General features: G+C 50.1%; 2 protein-coding genes across 4 annotated transcripts in view; both read right to left on the bottom strand.

Annotated features, from left to right (window-relative positions):
* Nucleotides 1–4,519, bottom strand: part of Arhgap23 (Rho GTPase activating protein 23) — a 96,266-nt gene extending 91,747 nt beyond the window's left edge. The window contains exon 1 of the mRNA XM_040749604.1: nt 4,397–4,519. Within this exon, the coding sequence (XP_040605538.1) occupies nt 4,397–4,405 (9 nt within the window). The 5' untranslated portion in view covers nt 4,406–4,519. The remainder of the gene's footprint in view (nt 1–4,396) is intronic.
* Nucleotides 4,520–12,201: 7,682 nt separating this feature from the next.
* The window catches only part of Socs7 (suppressor of cytokine signaling 7), a 38,012-nt gene continuing 30,403 nt past the window's right edge, over nt 12,202–19,810 (bottom strand). For all 3 annotated transcript variants that reach the window (XM_040749598.1, XM_040749599.1, XM_040749600.1), the window contains one exon: nt 12,202–17,325. The gene's annotated coding sequence lies outside the window, so the exon portion shown is untranslated. The remainder of the gene's footprint in view (nt 17,326–19,810) is intronic.

Genomic DNA, 19,810 nt, shown 5'->3' with positions numbered 1-19,810 from the left:
GAAGAGGAGAGGATCAGGCATTCAAGGTCATCCCCAACCACATATATAGAGTTCTGGGCCAGCCTGAGCTACATAAGACCTTGTTTTTAGAGAAATAAATGGAATGCGGTTTCTGCTGAAGTTATATTGCTTTTACAATACGGTAAAGTCAAAACCTTGTGAACTGAGTTGGGTGTGGTGGCATATACCTATAATCCAACACACAGCAGGCTGATGTATGAGGTCCAGGATAGTCTGGGATACACAAGTGTCAGGTTAGCCTTGACTATATAACAAGAACCATCACATGATAGGAATTGTCTGTAAAATGGAACCGATGTATTAAAGGGTCAAAGGATGGTGAATTTAGCCTCTGCAGCAGTCCTTCCAATAAAGGAAAACGAGTGCCCCCTGGTGGATAAAGAGAGGATGGCAGGGCTGGATGGGAGAGCTGACTTTTGGCACCTAGATCCCCAGCAAGTCTCCCAAAGGAAACACTTGTCCTCTCCGCAGTTTGCGTCTCCAAAGCACATGGTATAGTGTGCTTTGGGATGGTGGGGACAGTGCGACAGGACAGAAGGTGTGCCTACCCTCAAGGAACTCTCATTCTGGGAAGGGCGATGGACCCACAGAGGACGCGCTGGGACGGTGCCGCACTGGTGGGACAAGCGCAGAAAAAACGAGAGGCTGGTACTGGCAAAAGGAGGCGTGGCCTTTGGAGGCTAGCTTAGACCCCTGCTGCCCTTGACCGGCCAAGAGCTCAGAAGGGAGGAGTTGGATGCAAGCTCTGGCAAACCCATGGGCCCACTCAGCAGCCTCAACACACTTCGTTTGCTTTGTTTCTTGAGACAGCCTCACTTTGTAGCCTTGGCTGGCCTGGAACTTGCTAGATAGACCAGAGCTGACCTCAAAATGAGGGAAATCTGCCTGCCTCTGCCTCCCGAGTGCTGTGATTAAAGGCGTGCACCACCACCCAGCTGTCAGTTTTTAATGGTGTCGGTGGGGAAAGGATTCATTGAAAAGGGTGCCAGTGTCTGGTAGACCCCTGCTGCTAGACCCTGTGGCAGAGATTCTATCTGATGCACCTTGGAGAGGGAAGTTAAAGACCCCTGCCTAGGTTAGGACTAAGGCATCGGGGGCTTTCCAAACAGCTGGGGCCCCTAGCCCAGCAACCACTCAGCAGCTGGCTGGGAGCAGGAGTAGGAGACTGCGATTTCCCTGGGCTGGCAGCAGCCACATGAAGCCTGGACACACGTCACAGCAGGAGGTGATAACCCTGCTCCATCCGAACTAGCTGACTGCTAGGAAAAGCAGTGTGTAGTGGCACAAAGAGATGAGGCCTTGGGTGGGGTCTCTGCACTAAAGTAGGGTTCTAACTGTATGGCATCAGCCAGTGAAGGCCCTGGGCCATGGGCGGAGTGGTTGAGCATGAGTACAATGCCAAACAACGGCTCACAAAGATCATGGTACCCCCCCCCCAGCAGGGCTGTGGAACACTGAGCTGGAGGGGAACGGGACTGAACTGTGTTGAGTGCTGATAATGTCTCCACGGCCTTTCTAATCTAGTTTCATTTAACCCCACGAGAACGCTATAGGATGGATGTAATTAGATCCACTGTGACAGCGGGGAGAAGACAGCTCAGAGAGGTTAAGTAATTTACCCAGGCTCTCCCAGCTCAGATTCGGGACTCAAGCAAGGTCTGACGCTAAGTCCTTGCTCTCTGCTGTAGGCATTGTGGGGGCTGAGGGATATCAGGTCAGCCGGGCCCTTCCTGTTCCAGGGATTCTACAGTTCTGTATGAAAACCTTAGACTGCGTAGTCCCCACACAGGAGGTTCTGTCCCACGCTCACGCTGCCCTCCTGGAAGGGTAGAAGGAGCAAAGAGTAGAGGGGAGGGGAACAAGGAGAAAGGAAAGAGGGAGGGAAGGGGAGAAGAGGACGGGGTGGTGGCTCCCACCTCCCCCTGGAAGCTCTGGAAATCCCCAGCAGCTGCCCCTCTGTCCTTTGTCTGGCCCTGAGCCTGCCCTGGGTGGAGAGAGGGGAGTCCAATTGGGAGGAAAGGGGGTGGATCTGGAAACAAGATTGGGGGAACCTGGTAAACCCAGCCCCTGGGAGAGATTCCAGACAGGCTCCCCTTTAGGAAACCCTACATGCCAGAACCCACACACACCAAACAGACACATAGGGAGGCTCTTGCACTATAAAAGGGTTCTCTGCTTTACAAGAGGACTCAGCACATGGGAAACTTAAAATAGGAGCTGCTGCTCCTCTGGTTTCAGAGACACCCCTCACAAACCATGCCTCCAGGGGCTTTGGACACCAGTCACCAGTAGAGAGGCTGGCAGGGGTGCTGGGCATAGGGTACCCCAGGGTCTTAGGCATGTCAAGCCAGCATCTCCATTCTGCTTATACAGATCCCACCACTCCACACCCATCGTAAGAGTGAGCTCACATTTGGAAGGTCACGGGCTAAGTAGCCTTGCTCCTCCACAGAGGCCACCCCTCTCATAGCTGGCAGCTCTCGTAGCAAGCAGCCTGGAGACACACATTCCAGACTGACCAGCAGTGCTCTGCAGAGCCAGGCCAGAAGTCCCATGGCCTAAAGCCAGGTTCACATATATACTCCTGTAACCCTAGCACTAGGGAACCCAGCCCAGAATACATGGTGACACACATATGGACACGGACACGGGGTGAGGGGAGCGCAGTGTCCTGTTGTCCTGTTCTGCCAGAGGGGTGGCAAGGCCTGTTCTTTAAGAAAGGGGAAGAGCCTAATGCCACAGTAGCAGAGGATGGGGATACTGGGGCAGAGTATTGAGGTGGGGGCTGCAGGAGACAGGAACAGTGGCCCAAGCCTTCTCTCCTTAAGAAAAGAAAAAAACAAGGAGGGGGCTGGAGAGATGGCTCCACGATTGAGAGCACTGGCTTTTTCCAGAGGGCCTGGGTTCAAATCCCAGCACCTCCAGGGCAGCTCACAACTGTCTGTGACTCCTGTTCCAGGGAATCCAACACCCTCACATACAGGCAGACAAAAAAACAATGTACATAAAATAAAAATAAATGAATTTTAAAAAGACATGGAAGCAAAATTAATATAATATAAAACCGATATGGTAAAAAATTCAGCAGCATTTAGTAATCCCTGGCTTTTTAGTGTGGTCATCAGTACTCAGCACTAAAAAATGAGGAGCTGTGTCCCCTTCCCCCTACCAGACCTAGTGCTTGGGGAGCTGCCACTGGCCATTTAAATTAACAGGCCAAGATGCCAAACAGGCCTGGAGACTGGAGCAGCCCGTGACCCCGCCCCAAACTCATAGCCCAGCCCAGGAAAGAAACCCAGAGCCCTCCCAACCTTCCAGGATCATCCACCTGCTAACTCCTCACCATCGTAGGTAACCCATAGGTAGGGGCCTGAGCTCAGTGGGAGGGACGGATCTTAAGAGGCGAGGACCCCACACCAGCTGGTGGAGGCAGGAAAAAGATGATTATGTGGACAGGTTCAGCACTTCCAGGCACATATCTAGTGACGGAAAAGGCAACTCCACCACTCCAAACCCCACCCAACGCCCTCATACAAGCAGCATCCTTAGAGCATTAGGGCACTCCACCCCCATCCATTGCTGCCCCTCTTGGAGCCAGGGCTGTGAGCCAAAATCTGGACTCCCTGCTCACTGACCTGGACTGGCCGGGCTCTCTGGGGTTTGCAGAGCTGCTTACAGAGTGACAGCTCTAGCAGGGGGGCTTTCCCTGGCCACTACCCCTAACCCACATCCTCAGTGCCCAGGCAGGAACGCGGGTAACAGGCAGGCAGCCGCCCACCTGGCCAGAGCTGCAGTGCTGCATTTGGGGCGCATGTGGCGAGCCTCCTAGCCCACCCCATCTTCTCATTGCCGTGAAATGGTGGCAGCAGTTGCTGCAGCTGCTGTAACTGGGAAAAGAGGCAGACAGGCTGGGAGCAGTCCCTTGACACGTAGGGGGAAGGGCAGCTGTATCCTTAAGTCCCACTGGAGGGTGTGGAGACCTGGAGGACAACGGAGTTGTATGGCCACCCCTCCATTCTGCAGAGCCCGTGTCCCCTCAGGCCTAGGTTTAGCGCGCAGGAACTGGGGGGTTGCCTTCCTGACTGGAGTTGGGGGCTTCTAAATGTGCGCGGGGGTGTAGGGTGCACCCACTGCTCGTGCCTCCCTGGCTATCAGCGATGGGGGAGTGCCCCCAAGAGCGCGCGTGTGCATGTGTGCATCAGCTCGGTGTCGCACGGACCCATCCCTTTCCTCCAGCTCGGCCCCGCCCAGAGCTCCCGCGCCGGCACCCCTCCCTCGTAGTCCGGCCATCACTCCAGCCTCGCCCACCCTCTCTGGGTCACCGCGCCCGCAGCCCTGGCTCTTAGACACGCGCCCGTACCCGGCATCCGCTGACCTGATCCATGCTGTGACCGCTATGCCGTCCTCCGCACGCTGGCCCCAGGGGGCGCAGGGGGCGACGGCCCCTCCATGCACCCTGGCCGGGCAGCTGCACCCAGCAACCACGAGCCACGCCAGGAGCGCCTGGACTCCGCCGCCTGGGCCCACCCCGCCGCGGGCTCCGCCCCGCTGCAGACTCCGCCCCTCCGCCGGCTCTGCTGTCTCCCCCGGCCCGGGTGGGGGCCGCGCTCCACGAGCTCACACTTCGCACACGCAGACACCGACCCCCAGCTGCGCGGAGTCGCACACTCTATCACACACACAGTGCATCCCAGGGCCTCACACATCCAGGGGCACCTCTGTCTCCATGCCCAGTGCCGCCTGCCCTGGGGTCTTGTCTGTGGAGAGAAGACTCCGGCTCCACGGGAGGACCCCTGTCACTTTCCTGAGGCTAGCCCAGTCGAGAAGGCCCCACCTCTCCTTTCATAGGCTCCAGAAAGGAGCTTGGTCAAGGGAACTAAAAGGCTTGGTGGCAGAGCTGACCCGATGGCCCAAATGGCAATGGGCCACTGCAGAGATTGAGAGCCAGCAGACATACCCACAGAGTGCTGAACACAGGGAGGCACTGTGCCACTCCACAGGGGGATGGCACAGGCAACTGGCGGGGTGGCTCCTTGTTGTAAATGTGCCCTAAGAGCCTTGCCTGTGGCATGGGAGTGGGGAGCGGGGACTGATGTAGATTCCTGTCGCCCACCCAGCATGCCATGCCCCAGCCGTATGCCAAACGGGATGACCTGTTTACCCACTACCGAGGAAGGGCTTTTGGAGCCCAGATGATGAGAGTGTAAGGTTCACCAATCCTGGTGAAGACCAAGGACGTGCCAAAGCTATTCCTTTCTTTGACAACCAAAAACAGGGTGTCCCTTGTCACAGACAAAGCAGGACCAAACTGAGAGGGATATCACATGAACAGCCATAAAAAGAAGTGGGTGTTCTGCCCCAGGGCAAGAGTGGAATCCAGAGTGGACAGGGCAGGCAATCCATCTGCTCGGAATGGGGCGGTGGGCTTCCCAGCACTCATAGGCAGCAGCAACTGCTGACGTTTGAGCCGGGGTCCAAGCCGGTGAGAAATTGGCCTTACATTTCTCACCCAGTCTCTCTGTCAGGCACCAGAGGATGAGGGAGAAGGGAGTGGGAAGCTGAGCAGAGAGTTAAGATCTCAGCCTACCAGACAAAGGGGGCTTTATAGGCTGGGGGGGTTGGGGGCAGGGAGATCCGTGTGAGCACCCAGCTGATTATTTGGTATTGAAGTTGGACTCCTCAGCCCCTCCCATGCCTCCATACTGCAGGATATTATAGAGTCCTAGGATAGCAGTAGAGTCCCAGAAGCACCCCAATCCTTTACTGGTGCTGGTACCACCCACATACTCCCCACTTTCCCCACCCAGTTGTCTGTGGCCTCTCTTGGTTTCACTGCTGTGCCCTCTAAGTGGCCTCGTGGCCCCTGTCTGCTACCCAAGGACCTCCCTGGCTGCCTGGGGTGGTGTCACAAGGCTATGGGGTCAATGGACCCTTTGTCCCTTTATATGAAGTCTGTCCTGGACTAAAAAGACAGGAGTGGCAGCAAGCAAGCATGCTCCCACCCCCAACTGGCCTCTTCCAGACCCTGGATGAACTGGACTTGGGATGCAGAGGCCAGACTGTATTCTTTCCCACTGGCATCCCTCTTATTCTCTGTCAATGATCAGGAAATGAAAGCAGGCTGGCTATAGGCACCATTTCCAAGCTGCTGAAATAGCTGCTGCTTGGCTAGAGCTGTGCAAGGTCTATCCCTAAAGACATCGATTCTGAGCCAGGCGATGATGGTGCACGCCTTTCATCTCAGCACTCAGGAGGCAGAGACAAAAGGATCTCTGTGAGTTCGAGGACTGCCTGGTTTCCAGGACAGAAGAAAACCTGTCTTAAAAAAAAAAAAAAGAAAAGAGGGGCTGGAGAGATGGCTCAGAGGTTAAGAACACTCGCTGCTCTTCCAGAGGTCCTGAGTTCAATTCCCAGCAACCACATGATGGCTCACAACCATCTATAATGAGATCTGTTGCCCTCTTACGGCCTGCAGGCACATGCAGGCAGGACACTGTACATAATAAATAAAAAATCTTTAAAAAAAGAAAAGAAAAGGCATTGGTCCTGGCCAAATTCATGGTGACTTAATTGTGAAACCTCAATGTCACACACTCCAAATTGGGACATGGTGGCATACACCTTTAATCCCAGCAATTAGGATGTAGAGGCAGGCAGATCTCTGTGAGTTTGAGGCCAGCCTGATATACAGAGCAAGTTCCAGGACAGACGAGGCTATACAGAAAAACCATGTCTTGGAGGAAAAACAAACAAAACACATTCCAAAGACTATGGATTTATAAGTAGAGTCCTTACAAAGAGAAGGAGTGGTACCATCCACCAACTCTGCCCAGCCTTTTAGGTCATTATTTGCAGCCCTAGTTAAAGTCCATATAACTATCTTCCCTGGGTGGGGGGTGCAGGGGACCTCTGGACAGGCTCTTGCTCTTTCCCACTCTGCCTAAGCCAGAGTCTGCAGCAGCTGCACCACCTGAGGGGCAGAGCAGTGGGGACTAGGGCTGGCACAGTTACTGTTAAAAGACAGGAAGAGGGGCTGGAGAGATGGCTCAGAGGTTAAGAGAACTGACTGCTCTTCCAGAGGTCATGAGTTCAATTCCCAGCAACCACATGGTGGCTCACAACCATCTGTAATGAGATCTGGTGCCCTCTGCTGGTGTGTAGACGTACATGGGGGCAGGGTGTTGAGTTCGTAATAAATAAATAAATCTTAAAAAAAAAAGACAGGAAGACACTCTTGCCTCCTAATGAATGTGTTGGGCACTCAACACACTCCCTTTCGATATCTAACAGTTTTAGACAAGGTCTTACTTGTAACCCTGGCAGGCCTCTAACTCATTATGGAGCTCAGGCTGGTCTCGAACTCATGGCACACCCTCCTGCAGCTCTCTCCTGATTGTTAGGATTGCAGGTATGAGTCACTATTGCCAGCTCCAAGCCCCCCTTTTAAAGAAAATGTTCAGTTCCGGTCAACATGGAATTTTCCAACCGTCTCTTGGAGAAGTCTGTCAATAGAAAAACAGACCAAGATTCAAATCCAAGGTCTGCCTGAGTGCCCTGTGGTCCTCACATCTCTGGGCTCCAGTGGAAAACAGGTGACAGTAGCCCCACATCACGTGACTGCAGAAAGGATCGCACAAGAATATGGGCAGAAAGCACTGGGTCCACACAAATGAGACACGCGCGCGCGCGCGCGCGCACACACACACACACACACACACACACACACACACACACACACACACACACACACAGAGCCCTTGTACTTCCTACAAGTGTTGAATTAATTCAGCGCATGTTATTTTTAGCTTTAGAAGCAGGAGAAACGTTTCTGACCTTGTCACTCAACTCTGGTAGTCCGTATCCTGCTATGCCACCTGGTGTTCCTTTTGGGGGGACTACAGTGATACAGCCTACTCTGCCTTCCTCCCTCTAATGGGGTGTTGAGAACCCTGAAGGGAGAAAGGAGGGTGGCCCAGGAGGGAGCGGAAAGGATGAGAGGGAAGCGGCACTCCTGCACCTGCTTCTTTGAGAACAAAGCCAAGCATGATGCAATCTGGCCGGGTGCAGCTGAGGCTGCCAGGCCTGGAGAGGGAGAGCGGGTGTCTGTCGGGAAAGGTGGCAGGCACCAAAGTGCACACAGGTGTCCCTGGACGCCTTACTCGGGATTCACAGTCGGTAACGAGGCCCCTCCGTATGACTCCCGGATCCCTTCTGAAGCTCCTCCCCCAGGGTCTGGTCCCTCCCCAAATCCTTGCAGCTGTTTCCTAGGCAGGAGCCTCTGACATGATGCAATGAGGACCTCAGCGCAAGCAGCCTTCTCCCCTAGATGAGGGCTAGACAGGAGACCCAGGAGTAACAGGCCCTTCCCCAGCAGACCTCGGGGTGGCTATTGTCCCTTATCATCTTAGGGAGGAAAGGGCATATCATCCAGAGGAGATGGGGAGAGAGGCTGGGGGAGACCCAAGGGCCTGCACGAAAAAGCACATATTTAGAGAATTACACAGAATCCTAGGATGACACCAAGCTGGACAGGAGTCCCCGGATCTGTCACTGGCCATCGTCAAGCCAGCCGGAGTGGGACAAACTGTGAGTGGCACTCATCAGTGTGAGGTTGTCGACTTCAGCTCCACACACCATCAGTGAATCTAGAAAACATGGCTCTCTCTGCACTTCAAAGAGCGGGTTTGTCCGTCGCGTATGGCCAGGCACAGGGTGCGGGACAAGCCAGGGTCCCCCACTGGCCGAGGCAGAATCGGATTGGAGATGCTGTTGTGAATATTTATGCTAGCCTCACCCACCACCACCAACCTGCGAGTGCAGCTGGGGAACCTGGCTTAGAGCAGCCACTAGGTGGCAGGAGAAGCTCGAAGGTTCATCTGGCTCCGTTCACTCCCATCCCCTCTCCCTGCCCCAGAGCCCCCAGAGCCCCCAGAGCCCCCAGAGGCACCAGAGGCCCCAAAGACAGGTGAAGCGAAGTTCCTGTCCTGTGTCAGCAGCCGCCTGGAAATTCCCTTCCCTGTTGAAGGTTCACTGTCCAGTTCAGTTTGGCCAACCCTAGCCCAGAGTGTTACAGGTAGGCGCTGGCACACGCGAAGGGCGTGCCCTGAACTGATCTCGCTTCTCTCCAACCACTTGGGGGAGACCCAAGCCGGCATCAGGCGAATTCAGGGGTTGGCTGCTCTTCCAGCCCTCCTGACACGTGCTGGGTTCTTCCCTGACCAGTGCAGCTCAAAACTCTTCCAAAGGTGCTTGCTTCTAGTCCAGTGTGGTTTCCATCCCACCCCAGAGGTGATTTCAGCCAGGAGGACCTGTGCCTGATGCTATTCTCTCTCTGTTCCCTCTCTTTGTGAGTGTATGTGTGTGTGTGTGTATGTGTGTGTGTGTGTGTGAGTGAGTGTGTGTAGGTCAGAGGGCAATTTTTAGAAGTCAGAGGGCAGGTTTTAGAAGGAATTTTTTTTAATTTTTAATTTAATATTTTTAGACAGGTGTTAATAGGCCAAATCATGACATGGGACTTATTAGTGTTATTGGTTATGAATGTTTGTCCTTATCTTAGCTCTTGTTTTAATGTTTCTCTTTATCTACATTAATTTTTAAGATTTATTTATTATGTAACTGTTCTGCCTATATGCCAGAAGAGGGCACCAGATCTCATTACAGATGGTTGTGAGCCACCATGTGGTTGCTGGGAATTGAACTCAGGACCTCTGCAAGAGCAGTCAGTGATCTTAACCTCTGAGCCATCTCTCCAGCCCTACCTCAGGGCTTCTTTTACCTTTCTCTCTGTCTTTGTCTCTCTTCTTCAGTGTATCTTACTTTCCTGCTTCCTCCTGCTGCCTGGCTACTGGCCCTGGACATGTCCGTCCGTTCCCCCCCCCCCCCTTCTCTTCATCCTTCTCTCGAGCCTAGATTTCTCCTACCTAACTTTCTCTGCTCCCTAGCCCCACCTATCTTTTCTCTGTCTAGCTATTGGCCATCCAGCTCTTAATTAGACCAGTCAGATGTCTTCAGACAGGCAAGGTAAAACAGTAACACATCTTTACATAATTAAACAAATGCAGCATAAACAAATGTAACACATCTCTACATTGTTAACAAAGGCAACAAAAATAAAAGTAACACACCTTTACACAGTTAAAGTAATATCCCATAGCATAAACAAATGTATCACATCTTTACATAGTTAAATATTCCACAACAGACAAGGTCTCACTATGTAGCTGTTTGTCCTAGAACTCTGTAAACCAGTCTGGTCTCAAATTCAGAGAGATCTTCCTGCCTCTAAATACCTGGTGCTGGGATTAAAAGCATATGTCATTATCCCTGGATAGAAGGAATGTTTGTTTTGTTTTTGAGACAGGGTGTAGCTTTGGAGTCTGTTCTGGAACTTGCTCTGTAGATCAGGCTGGTCTTGAACTCACAGAGAACTGCCTGCCTCTGCCTCCCTAGTGCTGGGATTAAAGGCATGCACCATCACTGCCCAGTTTAGGAATAATTTTCTTGAAGATTTGTATGTATGAATGTTTTGTCTGAATGTATGTATTTGTACCAGGTGTGTCTGGTGCCCATAGAGGTCAGAAGAGGACATCAGACCTCCAGGTTTGCCTTACAGGTGGTTGTGAGCCACCATGGTGCTGAGAACCCAAACCTGAGTCCTCTGCAAAAACAAGTGCTGTTAGCCAGTGAGCCATCTTTCCAGACCCTAGAAGATTTTTGAAAGGATGGGAGGGAGAAAACAGGAGGAAATTGCTGAAATTGAATAAAAAGGGGGTTACCTAAATTTCATATATGGCAAAGGGTTTTTTTGACAGTCCCAGCTTCTATGGAGACCTGAGTAGTTTAACAATGCAACCCCCCCCCCCTTCTGAATCCTTTGGGAAGGCATCCCAATGACAACTCACTCATTAGCTTGAATGAACTCTTGAGCTTTTGGCTGAAAAACAGAGAAAAACAGTGGATGTTGGGTCCAATTGGCACAAATATGGAGAAGAGTCGTGAAGTGTGAGATGCTCTTACTGAGATGTGGGAGGAGCCAAGAAAGATGGGGAAACCCGTTCCTGATGCCACCTCTATCAGGGAACATGGGGCAGACTAGCAAGAGGATCTCCCACACCGTTATTTGCATGGACTTGAGTTGAGCATGTACACGAGCAGCTCTACCGTGGTAGGGGCGGGTGGTAGCTGTGAAGTGGACAAGGCCACAGGAGGTGGAGAGGTGGTTGCAAGTTGTGAAGAACATTTTGGGCTCAGGCTTACAAAAGGATGACCATTCTTCCAAGTCAGAGGGGACCTGTACCTTGTTTTCCTAAGCTTAGAGCCCAACAGGCCTCCCCATGTCGAATGATCTGGAGTTGGAACAATGAAAATGAGTACTGCATTTGGAAAAGTATACTCTGATAACACACTCTCTAGATGAGGCCTGTGGAGCTCAGGTGCTTCTGGCAGAGATCTCTTGTGATGGGCTCCCAAACGGCCAGTGAAGCCTCCCTTGCAATTTGTTGTTGACTTTATTGTCGGAGCCACCTTTTCTTTCAAGAATGAAGGAAATTTTATTCAGGAGTTACTGCCACTGTCAGACTATCAGGCCTGAGGAACAGTGTCATGACAGGGAACTGCACTCCCGCAGGAGCTGACTGGTGCTAGCAGACTCCTAGGCTGCCTCTGATTAGCCTAGTGAAGAGACTTCCCAGACAATTCAGCAGGAACCTGCAGACAATTTCCAGGCAGCAGACTAGCCCCTTAAGCAGGAGGTGGAAGAGTAAGTGGGAAAGGGCGGGTGGGGTTAGAGTTGCTCCCAGTACACAGCAGTGTCCACCAGGAAAGTAACAGCCTTGCCCAAGAGCTAGGAGGGCCAGGCTGGAAAAGTGGCAAGGAAGCCTTACCGTCAGTCACACCAGGACGGCCACTGCCACATAAAATGTGCTACTCCATGTTGTGTCACTGCTCACCCAGGCAGGAGGGCTTCAGGATCTGCCCACTCTCCCCAAGGCTCTCTGGAATGCTCCTGCACTTCCTAGGGCAGCTCTGGGCAGTGGCCATCAGCCTCAGGAATTTTCCAATAACTCTACTTAAAGAGGAACTGGGTGTATTCTGCAATGGCTGCCAGTTCAGGGACCCCATGCCCGAGAAAGGATGAAGAGTCAGGAGAGGGACTGGAAAACACAAATTCTAATAAACAGATCATTTCTAAACGTTTTTATTTCAAATCTCTTTTCATCCCTCCCCAAAAAGACATGGGTCGGTACAGCAATCATAAAAAGGAGATACAAACACAAGAGTCAAATGTCTCCCGCACTGACACTTACAAAAACCGGGAATTATACACGGGGTTTCCAACAGGACCTGCAGCAGCTACTTAATGTCCCTTTACAAGAGTCAAACATGCCTATTAATACAGTATTTACAGACACCCCATTCTGGAACTAATCTACAGGGACATCCCAACACCCACCCCTCTATGCCCAGAAAAATACCAAAACACACCCAAAGTGCATTTGTTTTGTTTATATCAAAACATCTTTCCCTCTCCCCATCCCACCCCAGAACCCCCCACCCATTTAAGATTGGCCTGCAAGTCTATTTTAACCATTTAGTTATTTTTTTATACTTTATGAAAATAAATTATACAGCAACTATTTTAATAAATTAAGCACAAAAAGGGAGAATAAAGGAGGAAAACTAAATGGGAAGACAAAAACCAGGCCACGCTTTGGCTCGGAGGGCAGGGGTGGCTAAGTAGGACAGAGTGGTTGCAGGAGTACGGCTCCCCTCTAGCAAAGAACCCCCTAGCCACCGAGTCCAGAATAACACCCCTCAGCATGGAGTTCCTGAAAAACCACCAGAATGCACAGCAGTGCCTGTGCCATGCAGCACCAGTGTGGGATCCCAATGTCTGGCCTGCCCAGAGTGGTGCCTGGATCTTACCTGTCCCTCTTGGGAGCACCAGGGATGGAGTGAGTGGTCAGACCAGCCCACTGTCCACTGAGCTGTGTGCACAGTAGGGGTCACACCCAAGTGGGCTGAAGAAATGTCTTATTTTCCCTATCTGTCTCCAGAAGCAGCTGCCATCGCAGTCCAGCTGCGATCCAATGATGCTGTCTGCCCGCTATAGCTGGCTGCTTTTGTTTGCTCCTTGATGCCTCTTGGCATTGTGAGGAGGATCAGGAGGCAGGGAGCACAGGGGCCCTCTAAAACCCTCTAAGATGAAATGGGAGTGAAGGCATGTCACAAACTCAGCATGCAGGATTGGCTTTCCGGGAGGTAGATGAAGTGGGAAAGGACAAGACAAAGGACAGGAAAGACAAGAGGGACATCAAAAGAAAACTAAGTGATGCCTACCCAGGACACCAGGAAGCAATGAAAAGTCAAGGACACATGAAATCTGCATGTAAAGAAAGGTTTCCTTCTCTGGCGGACTATAGAGTCAGTACTCTGTTTTCAACTGCAGTACCGAGTTCCCAGAGCCCTCAGTCATCCAATCCCATCTCACTCCCCAAAATGTTGTTCTCCACTTGTTCAAGGAAGGCCTCCTGGCACACTGTACTGAGCACAAAGGCTCCAATACCAAAACAGGACTTGCAGACTTGACTCTTGTGGCCCAATAATTCTACAGCTATCTTAATGGGGCACACCTTTTTTTTTTTCCTTTTTTTTCTTTTTAATAAAAAAGCTTTTACTCCCCAGGAGCAAATAAATCATTTTGAACTACTGATAAACACTGCTGCAGTGAAAAGAAAGATGGCTACATGTATGCAATAGCACAAATTTAGTGTAAGGACAGCTGTGTTGATGACTAGAAATAAAAACCATTTATCCACTCCCCTCTTCCCACAAACCAAACCAAGAGGATTCCCATAGGGAAAATGTCTAACTCAAAGCTCTTCCCCTCCACACGGGGGCATGCCATTCTCTTAAAGTGGAAAACAAATCCTAGTCCCCGCTAGTGGAGATGTTCCCAACACCCCAACTGCAGACAAGACTTCTACAAACGAGGACACACACTCACGCAGACTTCCAGAACTTGTGGCAGCTCCTTACATCTCAGTGACTTGACCTCTGACTCCTGGGTTCAAAGGTCAGCAGAGGCAACAAGGAAAATATCTTACTTGGGGGAAGTTTCTCCTGTCCCTACTACCCGTTGGGATAGGGGCTTCAAGCAGGCCCTTCTAGGAGCATGGGGAAAGGCTGTAAGGGTGGCGGCTCCCTGGGGTACTTCCTGGGACTGTATTCTGAACTATTCCTCGGTCCTTAAGGGATGTGTATCAGCGGGGAATGTGTAGCCATCCCATCACTCCCTGCTCGGCCTCAAACAGTGGCTTAGCCTAAGAGACAGTGGGAAAGGAGAAACAGGAACTATGGGACACTTCCAAGCTTTTTCAAGAGACTGGCACTGTCATCTACATTTACTTCACCTTGGCATAAGCAGGAAACTAGGCCATGATCAGCCTAAACATTAAGCCAGGTCAGCTGGACCCCACAGCCAAGTTCCTGCTCCCCCTACGCCTACGCTACCAGCACAGACATGCATTTCAAGTAATAACAGGTTGCAGTAGTAGTTGTCACTAGCTTACACTGGCACATACCCATCTTGAGGAAGGTTACAATTAATTAGTTATAAACAAATAAAGGTTACATAGCCTGGGTCAGGGACTAGAGACTCCCCCAACTACAACTCAGAAGCTCACAACAGGTCTCTAGAAGTGATGGCCTTTCCTGGTGTGTGGCTGGCACATAACTACCAAAGACGAGTGAGTCCCCCTGTGAACTGCATTTCCACTAGCACTGCCCAGCATGGGCAGAGGGCAAAGGCCAATGCTGACTTCTGGCCTGTTTCCTGCTTCTATTGTCCAGCCATTCCCTTCTACACAAGGCCTCCCAGGTGCCAAGCCATGCCTCAAAGAGCCATCTTCCACACTGCTCTTTTACAGCCCATTCTACCAAGGAAGGATCAGACCAGTTGGACTGTGTCTGAAACACATGCAGATCACGAGCACAGTATAGCAGGACACTTTCCTAGGACAAAAACAGTGAGTTGCTCATGCTCCATAGCAGGTCTGGTTTGCACCCCTGGTAACCCCAGTACCACAGAGGTGTCTGCTGACTTCTGGTTTTGTCCTCCACACCTTCACTCCTCCTTGGCCTTCAGACCTGTCCAGCTACTGGAAAGCTGCAGTCTAGACCTTTGCTGTGGTCAAATAGGACTCTGATGCTGCTATTTAAGGCAGCTGCACACTTGTCACAGACTTCTCCTTCTGTACTTTAGTTTGAGTGCTCTGATACACTGCCCTCGCCTACAACCCAAAGCCGTATCACCACAGAGCTTTCCTACACTATCTGGTCTACCCTGATCACACCCACTGTCTTTAAAGGATAGCTGGTCCTTGATCTTCTGCTGCAATGAGTTGTTCTCTAATTCCTTCACATGCAACAGTCACTTTATAGTTCAGGGAAGGGATCTTGTCTTCTACCTCTTATGTCATTCCACACTACCTATCTCAGAGCCATGCAAACACAGCATGAAAACTACTTTTTAAATTATGGGTAACTGAAATTGGAGAGAGAATCCCTCCAAACAACACACTAACCACTTTAACATCTCTATGGATTCTAGATTTACGGCTCTATTGCAGAATGGCCCTTTTTGTGTGTATAATGGTGAGTAACCTGTACCCTCCAGAGCCAGAACTCACAGGTATGCCAATATCTGAATCATGATGTTATGCTGTTGGTAATATGAAGTCAAGGAGGAAAAGGGTACCATAAGACATGTCAGAAGTGAGCTGACTGACACATACACAGTTCATTTCTTTACAGCTACTGAGGAAGTGCATTTCCTTTCTGTTTGGCTAACGGAGGAAGGTGACTACACAGAGGAAGCCCACAGGCCACTTTCCAGATGAAATAGTTTTCTAAGTTTCCAAGACACAGGGCTTTACCCTAAGCCATCTAGAACTCCAACCTGACTATGTTTAGTTTGTCATAGGAGACAGACACAAGCCGAGAGAGAAAACACAGGAGGCTGTCACATGGAATACTACAGGAGAATAAGACAGACCCAACAGCTCCATTGTCCATCTTGACAGTGACTTCTTGCAGAGTAACTTTTTAGGAGAGCATACTTATGTAGCCTATGACTGGCAGTGGCCAGCTTCAGACACAAAGACAGCTCAAGCACCAAAGTCCTTTCCTCCTTTCACAGCCACCTGGAAAACAGGCGACTTCACACTAGCTTCACACTAGCAACTGGCAGACACCAGTAAAGGAAGGGCAATGAGGTCTGACTCACGAAGTGTCTGGGTTACAAGAATGAATGTGGGAAAATGAGGAAGCCCTTGCCACCTCCCATCCCAGAGGTGGGACGACAGTGACAGATATGACTGTGAGACTCTGCTCTCGCTACACTATGGAAATCCCATTAAGGCTGAGATACGAAGGCTCCTTTAGAAGCACAATAGCTGTTTCTCACTTCCTCCACATTTCCTCTTAACTAGCTGATGGATGGGGTAACATGGATTCCTCAGCTGTAGATATGCTTTGCCATGAAGAACCTGGCAGCCCAGGACTGGAGCACTGGACTGCCCAGGTGACAAGAAACACCACTGCCTTGCGGGGAGGGGGGAGGAGAACTGGGTTTGCTTTGGGTCACTGAGTTTAAGGAATTTAGCACAACAAAATGAACACCGATTCCATGAGAGGCAATTCTGAAACCAGGCTTGTAAGGGAATCACTATTCCCCAGCAAACAGAACCAGCCAGCTTCTCTTTTCCTCACCACCCTTCTCTCCTCCTGAAGCTGGAGATGAGAATCAGATGCCTTTCCTCAGAAGCTACCAATCTCATTCTTCTCTACTTCTCTGCCCCCCACCCCTCCACCAGGTTCATGGAAAAGACTTCAGTGCTGCCTTTAGCTCCAGCTGAAGCACCAGTCCTCCCCTCCCCTTTCCCTGACCTACTCATCCCAACACCACTTTCAACTCAATGGGTATAAACTCCAGCTGCCTTCCACTGAGTTTTCTATACTGAGAAATACAAATATCAAAACATAACTTCTGAAAAGAAACAGTGAAAGACTTCTTCCAGTTTTCCAAGGAGCTCATCTAGTTCTGGGGGGCAGGGATGACACAGGGTTGGGTAGAATGGGGAGCTCCACATGGAGGATGATTGTGTGCTTCTTCCAAGCTCCAGAGCTGCAGGGGAGCTAAAGTCTGTGCCGGAATCACACCCCTCTCTATTCTTTTTCTGCCATGTTCTTCTTTTGTGGTAGCTTCATTTGGTTCTTCAAACCGGAGCTTGGCAATCAAAACGCCTAGGTAAAAAGGGAAACAAAAAACAGTTCAAACAGAGTAGTAGAACCAAAAGGGAGAAGAGAACAAATCATGCATGGTAGGCAGAAGACCAGCTCCAAAGCAGAGCAGCAGCTGGACAACCAGACACTTCCACAAATACTGTAACAGCAGATGTGGTAACTGTCTCTGTTGATATTGGTCCTTGTTGTGCTTCACAAAGCCACAAAGGACAAAAACACGAAGTCTTCCTTAGGAAAACCTATCAGCTGTCCACCCTAATACTTTTCTCTGGGTTAGTTGTATTTCCAGTCCAATTATGTCCTCCCATATGATAATGCCTGGAGTCCCCCCAACACCCAAGCACTTCTGAATGTGTTCCTATTGTTGTGAGTTTCTTGCAGGGCACAGCACCCACAGAAATCATGCTCTAACTGAAGGATCCTATTATTTCTCAATAGGGGGTTGGAGACATGACTCAGAGGTTAAGAGTGCTTACTACTTTTGCAGAAAACCTGGGCTCAGTTCCCAGAACCCACATGTGACTTATAAACCCCATTGACTTTGGTTCCAGAGGACCCAATGCCCTCTTCTGGCCTCTACAACCTTCTACATGCATAGGTATACATTAAATCACAAAGGCACAGACACACACTCATGTACGCAAATACTTTAAAAAAGAGCAGAGTCCAGTAGATGCTTCTAGTTCCCTATAACCTTTCCATTCTGATCTTTTAGTTTTGAGGTAGGATTTTGATACCAAAAAACATGGTGGCTGAGCATGGTACCAAAAACCTTGAATTCCAATATTCAAAAGGGAAAGGTAGGTAGGTTTTTATGAGTTCCAAGCCAGTCCCTGCCAAAGAAAAGTCTTTTTTTTCCAAAGAAAAGTCTTTTGGGTTGGTGAGATGGCTCAGTGGATAAAACCACCTGCTAAGAAGCCCAGGTAGTCTCATAATCAGAGGTCCTGGGCTGGAGAGAAGGTCTGTGGATAAAAGTTCTTGCTGCTCTTCCAAGATCCAAGTTCAATTCTCAGTATCCATGATTGGGTGGGCAGGGGGGGGTCACAAGCACCTGTAACTCCAGAGCCAGGGAATCTGATACCTCCTTCTGGCCTTTCAAAGGACCTGCATTATGTCTACATACTCCCACACAGTAATGTAATTAAACAAAACTTAAAAAAAAAGAAACATTCTGCTGCTTTTATCTTCCGTGTGCTAAGATTACAAACATGTGTCACCATACCCAGCTTCTGCCCTAATATTGTCTGTAAGGCCACCACACAGAGAAATCTTTCTACATGCTTAAGCACTTGGATATGCTAGGAATCACTTCATATGAACTTGTACACCCAGACCTGAGTCCTTAAGGCAGAGCTCTGCAGCACTCCAGAACAACCGTCTCTTAGTCTCTTTTGCCTTCTCCTCTGACCCTGACAATACTCATTAGCATGACTCACCTGCTTTCCCATAACAGTACAGGGTCTGGGGCTTCCAGAGCCCAGCGGAGACACACGCATAAGGAGATACACACACAAGGCAAGTTTACCTTGATATGGTTAAAGAAAACACAATGGAGTAGCTGGAGAGATGGCTTAGCCTTTAAGAACACTGGCCACTCCTCTGGGCACCCGCATGACAATACACAACTATTTGTAACTCCAGCTCCAGGAGACATGACACCTTCTTCTGGCCTCCATGGCAGTAGGCATGGATGTGGTGCATAGATAAACATGCAGGCAAGATACCCACAAGCATAAATGTTTTTAAAAATTGAAGAAAGAAAACATATGAGATAGTAACTCTAGCTGTCCTACTCCCCTGGGAAAGAGCAGAGGCTGGGGAACTAGAGTTCCCACTTTAAGGCTTTGCTTTGAGCAGGGATAGGACAGAGGAACACAAGAGAGGCACAAGTAGTCAGTGCTTAGAAACAACTACCAGAATAAGTGAGCACAAGGTTACCAACAAACCGGCAGCTGACAATGGAATGGAGGGTGAGCGTGTATGTGTATGCATTCAGCATGGCCAAAAACAACAGTTCCTACAAATACTACTTCCTCTTTGAATATTCACTTTAGTACTAAATAAGCAAGATGTGATAGAGCTTTTTAATCCCAGTACTCTGAGTTTGAATTCCAGACCAGTCAAGGCTATATAGTGAGACCCCCGTCTCAAAAAAAAAACAACAAAAAAAAGACCCTAATTAGACCACACATGGTAGTGTACAGTGACAAAGTAAGAACCTAGCAATGAGCTGGGCATTGGTGGATCACACCTTTAATCCCAGCACTTGGGAGGCAGAGGCAGGCGGATCTCTGTGAGTTCGAGGCCGAGCTGGACCGATAGCCTCCAAAACAATACAGAGAAACCCTGTCTCGTAAAATAACCAAAAAAAAAAAAAAAAGAACCTAGCAATGAGCTGGGCATTGGTGGATCACGCCTTTAGTCCCAGCACTCAGGAGGCAGAGGCAGGCGGATCTCTGTGAGTTCAAGACCAGCCTGGTCTACA

This window comes from Mesocricetus auratus, unplaced genomic scaffold (genome assembly GCF_017639785.1).
Source record: "Mesocricetus auratus isolate SY011 unplaced genomic scaffold, BCM_Maur_2.0 Super-Scaffold_100007, whole genome shotgun sequence".
Taxonomy (NCBI): Eukaryota; Metazoa; Chordata; class Mammalia; order Rodentia; family Cricetidae; genus Mesocricetus; species Mesocricetus auratus.
Note: the sequence above shows the minus strand (reverse complement) of the source record. Positions and strands in the feature narration are given on the sequence as shown.